The 10,419-nt window shown below is 33.2% G+C and overlaps 1 protein-coding gene across 1 annotated transcript in view; it reads left to right on the forward strand.

Annotated features, from left to right (window-relative positions):
- LOC139762932 (1-acylglycerol-3-phosphate O-acyltransferase Pnpla3-like) overlaps nucleotides 1–5,287 on the forward strand; it is a 58,150-nt gene extending 52,863 nt beyond the window's left edge. Inside the window, 4 exon segments of the mRNA XM_071688223.1 lie at nucleotides 412–727; nucleotides 1,199–1,325; nucleotides 2,063–2,135; nucleotides 3,719–5,287. Of these exon segments, the coding sequence (XP_071544324.1) occupies nucleotides 412–727; nucleotides 1,199–1,325; nucleotides 2,063–2,135; nucleotides 3,719–3,794 (592 nt within the window). The 3' untranslated portion in view covers nucleotides 3,795–5,287.
- The last annotated feature ends 5,132 nt before the right edge of the window (nucleotides 5,288–10,419 follow it).

The following is a 10,419-nucleotide window of genomic DNA, read 5'->3' on the forward strand; positions in this document are numbered from 1 at the left end:
ACCACAAGCACACAGCATCCAGTACTTTCCAGTATATTTAGTTTATGTACATAATTAGATTTCTGAATCCCTATTAGCTTCAGCTTTGTTTGGTATGATAACAAAAATATGTCTTACAGAGTATTGAGCAAATAATGGAATTTTTGCAAATTACCAAATTTTTCACAGAAGTTAGAATTTCATACACACACTTATGTCTTATTTCCTAAATTTCTTTTTTTTAGTCATGTATGTATCATATCTAAATCCATGAAATGCAGCTTTCAGTTTCATCAAATTCATTTGAACTTTTTCCATTACATGACTTGTAGGTAAAAGCTTGACCTGTACCATTTTATTTTCCTAAATCCATCTTGTTTCACTAACAAGGGGTTCATCAATCCTAATATGGAAACATTTGTGACCTAACAGGGAGGAGGTGCCACAGAGTCACAAAGATGCCATGGCACTAGAGTCACAAGCACTGACTGAGGTGGCTCTCCGCTGTGCCTCTCGATCTGTAGCTCGAGTTGGGTCTCGCATGGCATCTCGTGCTACTTCAAGGACTGTTTCAAGAGCAGTATCACGTAGACCATCAGTGAACGAAATCTCAGACTTGGCTGTTAATGATGGAATGCTTGAAATGCCACAGGGATACATCAGTGATGATGCTTTTGAACAAATTCTGGATGTTACAACTCATCAAGAGGCCTTGATGGCATATTATTATTTGGATGATAATAATGAGGTAAGTCTTCTCTCAGATGAGCTGTTATTTAAACTCAGTAAAGTAGGATGATAAGTAGAAATGTTTTCACTTATTTCATTCATTGTACTTAGGTGTTGGAGCTCTAATAGGCAAGAGAAGGAGCAAATATTTGTCTTATCCTGTTTGATCACTTGTGCACGGATGACTTAAAGTTTCCGTAACTGGTGAACTCCAGCATCACTTCTTAGACTTTTTGTGGCTTACCCTTAACGGGCCAGTGGCAGAGGGCAACACTTTCACAGTGTTTTCAAAGGTTCTTACCTAATATTCCTACCAACTATTTCTTCCTAATGTTTCTGCCTACTACTTCTACCTAATACTCCCACCTAATGTTCCAACATACTCTTTATACCTAATGTTTCCACCTAACTAACCATTTTGAGTACTGGTAGTACATAAACATGTATTAGTCTCTCTTAAGTGATCCACCAATATTTTCAAATTTCTTAGGTACAAGTAACTGAGATCTTTGATATGACGAAAGACGACGATGACATGGGTGTTGATGGAGGGATAGAAATGGTTGGCAGACGTTTGGAATTACAGCAAGAGAATGAGACAAAGCCTTGGTTTCTCGGTATGTGTAATGATTCTCCCAGTATGTAATCACTCAATGAGCACGTAAATGGTAAGATTTTTATTCCAGCAAATGCTTACTTAATTATTGAGGAACCATAAACGTTTTATTTTAAATTTATAGTTACTATTATCTGCTGTATTCTGTGGTGGTTGTAAGCCAGCAGTTGTTGCCTCTTGTGTGTGTTGCTGCTTCATGTTATGTCGTTTCCCTTCTCATTGAAATCCACCATTCTCAAGCATTAGACTCACGAATGCCATTGCACTTAGTGGAGTACAATAGGCCAGGCATATCAGGTGAAGTTTTCTTTTCCTGGGTATGATGCAAGCCATAGAGTTGAATGTTATATCATATTGTAACAGAACTTTCAGGATACTTTGCTCACATCCTGCTGTTGATTCCATGCAGTACATAACGAGAGTTAGTGGTCCACGACTTGAGAGTAGGGGATTTCTCAAGATGAGAAGAGGACATATGAACCAGGGCATATGAAGTGGCTAGGGGAAAACCACAGAAAGATTTTTGGGGTCTGGTTGTTGATGGGGGCTGTGGCCTTGGTGCCGTACACGTTACAGCTGGAGATTGGTTTTTAGTGAATGAGGCCATTTCTTCACCTGTTTGTAGCACTACTCTGCTTATGTGGGAAATGGTGAATTAATATGAAAAAAATATGAAAAAATGTATCAGACAAACGAATGCTGTGCACAAATGATTAACAAGTTGAAATTTTTTTGTAGGGTCCGAGGGTGAGTACCAGATGGATGTGAACTCTACTTTGCTATCTGACACAGAATCCGAACACTGCCATAGGTAAGGACTACTATGTGATCGTGTACTCCTTTAGTTTTCAGTGAATTCATTTTGTTTTCTGACCTAACCTTTCCAAACATTTTTGTTATCTGTTTTACAAATACCTGTTATCCCCATGATGTTGTTATTGAATTAATTATGAAAACCAAATATTCATCTCTTCCATTTCATCATAATACTGTGGATTTTAGCCTTTTATGGTCTCATTCAGTTCTTGTCTAACTAGTGTTCTTTATATACCTTTAAACAGTATCCGATTGCATCCATATCTCTATGTAGCTTTAAATTTACTAGTCTTGCTGGTACAGGGGGTCAACAACTTATTAATGGATTACATTCCTGACCCTGTTCGTACTTTCATTTGTTTGTGTCTGAAAACATTAAGAAATATATAAAATTAGATTAATGTACCTGACATTAATAATGTATTAGATATTGTATTCTGAAGTTAATTTAGTTAATAGAACATATTAGTTTTTGTGAAAAAAGTACCTTTATAAATATCAGTAATTGATTTGTATGACAGACTAGGAATTAAAATTGTTTTTTTGAGCTGGTTTGTCAGTACGGGGGTCAGTAGGTCAGTTGGGGACCCCCCATGTATGATTTAAGCATGTTTATATGAATGTGACAAATATTATGGTACTTTAACTGGTTTTCTCGATGATCACATGTACTGCTTGAAGTCAGGTAGCACATCTATATCTATCTGGTCAGAGTCCCTCTCTAGATGGATGTTTATATAAATGTGAGGTTAACAATTTCGGTGATTTGATAGGAGTCAAACCAATTCAAGAAATTAGTAGGATTTTGAGGAAAATGCAAATTAAGAATTTTAAACCAGCTTTTTTGCTGCTGGTCAGTATTCTGTCACATGTATAAGTACAGTGTGTCCTCTCCCCTGCTATACAGAAGAGTTTTTGACCTAAAAACTGGGAAGTCTGAAATCCAGCACAGCTCTGGTCATAAGTATTTCAGATTTGGGACCATTTCTACCAGTCATACTTCTGCAAGAGTGGTACAGATGAGGCATGTGGCATAGTTGAATGAAGATGAGATTGCGTATGCCATAATTGATATTTTTTGTCCGGTAGAATTCTTTAAAGAGGGAAGTTAGAGGTGTGAATGGAGATTTTAATCATATATCATGATGCAATTTCTTATGCAGAGTGGGAAAAATATGAAGCATTTATGTAATTGTGGAAGTCCATGTTCAGTTTAGCACACTACACATGGGTTGAGCATGTATGAATGGACCAGGAGAGTTTGTGCACTTGATGCTTCCTAACAAGACGAAGAGATGGGTTAACACAAGATTAAAACTCTCTCCTCGTAACAAATGATAATCAGATGGGACGTGAGTTTAACAGATAGGTAAAGTTAACAGGAAACATTTCTTGCTTTAGGACATGTACTGTGTTGGCCATAGTTCATTGTTACCAAGAGTGATATATTAAAAGAGATACCTCCTGTAGTTGATATATCTCTCAGAAGTTCCTACTGTCAAGGAGCATATGTCTTTATTGTAAGTTTATTCTGTTTTTTCATAGCATTTAATGTTTAAATTTAGTCATCTTCAACAGAATCAACAATGATCCAGAGTCTGACCAAGTCTTTGCATCAGGGTCACGACACAACCCATTTTATGGCACAGAGTGAGATTTATTGATAATAGATATAAGTGATCAATTTACCTCATTTACATTGAATAATTGTGATATTTAGATAGGCATTGCCCTGTAAACCTTTAAAGTTCCCTTTGAATGGTGCTATTTCACAGAGTATTACTGCATCTTCCATGTACAGCAGTCTCCTAAGAAGCTGTGAACGACACAGACTCCCTCTTGTGACGTCCAACCTGTATTCATTATTTATGTTTGTAGGAAGTTTTTTTTTTCTAATTTTGCTTTTATGTTTGTGCAGAATTTGTGTGTATATATAGAATTAGGACAAGTGGCAGCCTAATAACCTTCCTGCAGTTCCATGGTTATTTGAAAAGTAAGTTTAGCAGAATTCTTTCTTTTCAATACTTCATCATCTTAATTATGTTTTATACTAAAGATATGAAGTGTACCTGAATTATCCATGATAATCTTAGATCCTGAGCATTCAGGATAGTAGCTTCTGAATTATTTTTTAATATGTCGGTAATGCAATTTGAAACTATAGAATCATGGATGATTAAGGAATTGAGTGGCATACGCCATAATTATCCGTGATTAATCAAGTTTATGACTATCCGAACAAATAAGAAGGTTAATATTTTGGAATGTGATTAATGCATGCAAGATATAAATATCATTATCACTATAAATTTAACAAAATCATGGATTATTGAGGCACTAGCATATTTACATCACACAAGAAACTTTTTAAATCATTCCATGCTCTGCTGTCTTAAAGTATGTTTTTCAAGTTTTAGAAGTATAAAGCTGTTAAAGAGTTGAAACCTATTAGTAAGCTTTATACTTTTTCCACACTGTTGACCTTAATGTGGAAATAATGCTTTCTCATGTATCTTTTTTAAAAAAATATATTTATTTTTAACAAAAAAGATTAAAGGGCTGAGCATTGCATAGTAGGCTTACACAATCACACATCAATGTGTGGCTTGTAAATTCCATTGAGTTGCTGAATCAACTCAAAGCTAGCCTGCCCTGCAATCCATATCTTGAGACAAACATTCCTTTCATAGTACCTAGGCAAACAAATACGGGTGTTCATAATGTCTATGCGAAGAAAAAATAAAATGTTGAATTAAGACCCTAAATATCAGTAATACCAATGTAATAATAATGCCCAGTGGCTATTTGGAAAGAAAGCCAAAACAGATATTAGATTCTCTCTGAGTATTGACATAGTTCATAATTTTGGTAAATTGATCGACAGATCAGAGTACTTGATCATCACCCTTCTATAAGTTACATACCTCCCATTGTAACAACAGGTAAAGGTTCTCCACATATTACCAAAAGCAACAAAGCATAGCAATAATGTAATCCCATTATATCTAAGAGAAAAAAATATGCCACCCCCCAAAAATATATTCTGTACAATAAGGTAGTTTTTATGCAAGAGATCGGGTAATAGTAATGGATAATTTGAATGCAAGTGTTGGTAATATGGCAGTTAAAGTCTGAGAAACTTGAAAATTTCAGCAAAGTGCAGTGCTCAGATTTTCAAGTTCTTCGGATTTGAATGAAAATTTCTGTTTATATATTAATCCTTATGGTAGTTAAGTAATCAATGACCTTGAAAATCTGAGCAAAATGCAATTTTCTAGATTTTTTTAAAATCATGGATTTTATTGGAAATTTCTGCATAGATGCTATCAAGCGTGCTGAATAAGAATCTGTGGTCCAAGCCTAACATTACACCAATTAGTCGAGTAATTCTCCCCTATCCCTGGGGATAGGGGAGAAAGAATACTTCCCACGTATTCCCTGCGTGTCGTAGAAGGCGACTAAAAGGGAAGGGAGCGGGTGGCTGGAAATCCTCCCCTCTCATTTTTTTTTTTTTTTTAATTTTCCAAAAGAAGGAACAGAGAAGGGGGCCAAGTGAGGATAATCCCTCAAAGGCCCAGTCCTCTGTTCTTAACGCTACCTCGCTAATGCGGGAAATGGCGAATAGTATGAAAGAAAGAAAAAGAATATTATCATAATTATTTCAAGTGTTAATAACACGTTTAATATTAGGAAATGCAATCTTTTCATTCAGAATACATAATCAGCATAAAGAGTAACATCTATTTACAGATTTTCATTAAAATTTGAACGTGAAAATCCGAGCAAAATGCCTTGCAGTTTTCGTTATTTTTTTTTCAAATCATCTATTTGCTTGAAATTTCTGTATAGGTGCTATTCATTGTGCTGAATAAGAATCTGTGGTCAAAATATAAAAATTACACTAATTAGTCTAGTAATTAGCCCATGATATCATTATTATTTCAAGTGTTAATAAGATGAATATTAGGAAATGCAATCTTTTCATTCGAAATATGTAATCAGCATAAAGAGTAACATCTATTTACAGATTTTCATTAAAATCTGAAGAACTTGAAAATCTAAGCAAATTTTTTTTCAAGTTGTCGATTTTCTTGAAAATTTCAGTATAGATGCTATTCAATGTGCTAAATAAGAATCTATGGTCAAAATCTAAAAATTAGGCAAATTAGTTGAGTAATTAGATCATAAACATTATTATAATTATTTCAAGTGTTAATAACTCGTTCAGTATTAAGAAATGCAATCTTTTGATTCCAAATACGTAATCAGCTTAAAGAGTAACACCTATTTACAGATTTTCATTAAAATCTGACGAACTTGAAAATCTGAGCAAAATGCAAGGCTATAGCCTTGCAGTTTTCATGATTTTTTTCAAGTCGTCAATTTTCTTGAAAATTTCAGTATAGATGCTATTCAGTGTGCTAAATTAGAATCTGTGGTCCAAATATAAAAATTAGGCAAATTAGCCTTGTAATTAGCCCATGAATATTACCATAATTATTTCAAGTGTTAATAACAGTTTAATATTAGGAAATGCAATCTTTTGATTCCAAATACGTAATCAGCATAAAGAGTAACATCTATTTACAGATTTTCATTAAAATCTGACGAACTGGAAAATCTGAACAAAATGCAAGGCTAGAGCCTTGCAGTTTTCGTGATTTTTTTCAAGTCGTCGATTTTGTTGAAAATTTCAGTATAGATGGTATTTAGTCTGCTAAATAAGAATCTGTGGTCAAAATATAAAAATTAGGCAAATTAGTTGAGTAATTAGCCCATAAATATTATTATAATTATTTCAAGTGTTAATAATTCATTCAATATTAAGAAATGTAATCTTTTGATTCCAAATATGTAATCAGCATAAAAAGTAACATCTGTTTACAGATTTTCATTAAAATCTGAAGAACTTGAAAATCTGAGCAAAATGCAAGGCTATAGCCTTGCAGTTTTCATGATTTTTTTCAAGTCATCGATTTTCTTGAAAATTTCAGTATAGATGCTATTCAGTGTGCTAAATAAGAATCTGTGGTCAAAATATAAAAATTAGGCAAATTAGCTTGTAATTAGCCCATGAATATTACCATAATTATTTCAAGTGTTAATAACACGTTTAATATTAGAAATGCAATCTTTTGATTCCAAATACGTAATCAGCATAAAGAGTAACATCTATTTACAGATTTTCATTAAAATCTGACGAACTTGAAAATCTGAGCAAAATGCAAGGCTATAGCCTTGCAGTTTTCGTGATTTTTTTCAAGTCGTCGATTTTCTTGAAAATTTCAGTATAGATGCTATTCAATGTGCTAAATAAGAATCTATGGTCAAAATCTAAAAATTAGGCAAATTAGTTGAGTAATTAGATCATAAACATTATTATAATTATTTCAAGTGTTAATAACTCGTTCAGTATTAAGAAATGCAATCTTTTGATTCCAAATACGTAATCAGCTTAAAGAGTAACACCTATTTACAGATTTTCATTAAAATCTGACGAACTTGAAAATCTGAGCAAAATGATTTTTTTCAAGTCGTCAATTTTCTTGAAAATTTCAGTATAGATGCTATTTAATGTGCTAAATAAGAATCTATGGTCAAAATCTAAAAATTAGGCAAATTAGTTGAGTAATTAGTCCCATAAATTATTAATAATTATTTCAAGTGTTAATAACTCGTTCGTATTAAGAAATGCAATCTTTTGATTCAAATACGTAATCAGTTAAATAGTAAACACTATTTACAGATTTTCATTAAAATCTGAGAACTTGAAAATCTGAGCAAAATGCAAGGTATAGCCTTGCAGTTTTCATGATTTTTTTCAAGTCTCAATTTTCTTGAAAATTTCAGTATAGATGCTATTCAGTGTGTAAAATAGAATCTTGGTCCAAATATAAAAATTAGGCAAATTAGCCTTGTAATTAGCCCATGAATATTACCATAATTATTTCAAGTGTTAATAACTCGTTAATAATTAGAAATGCAATCTTTTGATTCCAAATACGTAATCAGCATAAAGAGTAACACTATTTACAGATTTTCATTAAAATCTGACGAACTGAAAAATCTGACAAATGCAAGGCAAGCTTGAGTTTTTCTGATTTTTTCAAGTCGTCGATTTTGTTGAAAATTTCAGTATAGATGGTATTTAGTCTGCTAAATAAGAATCTGTGGTCAAAATATAAAAATTAAGCAAATTAGTTGAGTAATTAGCCCATAAATATTATTATAATTATTTCAAGTGTTAATAATTCATTCAATATTAAGAAATGTAATCTTTTGATTCCAAATATGTAATCAGTATAAAAAGTAACATCTGTTTACAGATTTTCATTAAAATCTGAAGAACTTGAAATCTGAGCAAAATGCAAGGCTTGCAGTTTTCATGATTTTTTTCAAGTCATCAATTTTCTTGAAAATTTCAGTATAGATGCTATTCAGTGTGCTAAATAAGAATCTGTGGTCCAAATATAAAAATTAGGCAAATTAGCCTTGTAATTAGCCCATGAATATTACCATAATTATTTCAAGTGTTAATAACACGTTTAAAATTAGGAAATGCAATCTTTTGATTCCAAATACGTAATCAGCATAAAGAGTAACATCTATTTACAGATTTTCATTAAAATCTGACGAACTTGAAAATCTGAGCAAAATGCAGTTTTCGTGATTTTTTTTCAAGTCGTCGATTTTCTTGAAAATTTCAGTATAGATGGCTATTTCAGTTGCTAAATAAGAATCTATGGTCAAAATCTAAAAATTAGGCAAATTAGTTGAGTAATTAGATCATAAACATTAATATAATTATTTCAAGTGTTAATAACTCGTTCAGTATTAAGAAATGCAATCTTTTGATTCCAAATACGTAATCAGCTTAAAGAGTAACACCTATTTACAGATTTTCATTAAAATCTGACGAACTTTAAAATCTGAGCAAAATGGAATAGTTTTCATGATTTTTTTCAAGTCCTCGATTTTCTTGAAAATTTCAGTATAGATGCTATTCAGTGTGCTAAATAAGAATCTGTGGTCCAAATATAAAAATTAGGCAAATTAGCCTTGTAATTAGCCCATGAATATGACCATAATTATTTCAAGTGTTAATAACACGTAGAAAATTAGGAAATGCAATCTTTTAATTCAAAATACATAATCAGCATAAAGAGTAATATCTATTTACAGATTTTCATTAAAATCTGAAGAACGTGAAAATCTGAGGAAAATGCAAGGTTAAAGCCTTGCAGTTTTTGTGATTTTTTCAAATCATCGATTTGCTTGAAAATTTCAGTATTCCCTTTCCATGCACAATACTGCATACCTAATGTCCCCAATTTACACTTTCAACTGACACATTACTCATGTTCTCATTCACTAATAATATCTGGTCTCATGCATCAAAACTGCGAATGGACTTACTTAGCTGGTGCATAAACACGAATAATCACCTTTCTCTTTCCAACCACCTTCATTTTTACATATATTCCCCAACACTAAAAGTGCCTTGGAAGTAAGAACGCTTTGCATGAGTGAGGTTAACCCTAGACAGACACGAATCAAACTTGAAGCCTTCCGTCACCTTGAATGGTCAGAGCTTGCACTAAAAATGCTAGCAGTTCTAATTGTTACATTAGACAAATACAAGACCTTCCCACTTTACACCACAAGTACCAACACTTAAGTAATAAACTAAATGCCCTCAGAGCATTAGGTGGTACTAAGTTAATTATTACTGTTAGCATACAGTTCATCAGCTTTACCCAAAACTACAACAGTACTAGGCCCTTCCCATTCAAGGAACTCCAAAGCTAATGACCCACCACAGAAATATTAAGCTTACTCATATCTCACATTTCAATGGCCTATGTGCGTGGATCCCATATCCCTAACATGTATGTACTAAGCATATGCCCTTCCAACCCAGTCTTAAACATCACTCCAACAGATATATACACCTATCTAAAACCACACTTCCCAGACACATCTGGATTACACTTTCTCATCTGCATGCTGGACACTACCTCACTACAACCTGACAAAACACAATTCAGCATATCCTGAATCCCTTCACACCGAAGATGTAACTTCCATTTTGAAAACACTGAACACTTACTCCTAAATTGTCCAGCACTCGCATCACACCAACATACACAATCACACTTCTCACTTATGGTCCTGCTCAGTGTGCAAGAAGGTAAAGGTATATGTGGGTGTATATAATAACCCATTTGTATGTCGTGGGGAAAGAATTTTAAACTTGTGAGGCCCCAACTCTACAACCA

Source organism: Panulirus ornatus, chromosome 45 (genome assembly GCF_036320965.1).
Source record: "Panulirus ornatus isolate Po-2019 chromosome 45, ASM3632096v1, whole genome shotgun sequence".
Classification (NCBI taxonomy): Eukaryota; Metazoa; Arthropoda; class Malacostraca; order Decapoda; family Palinuridae; genus Panulirus; species Panulirus ornatus.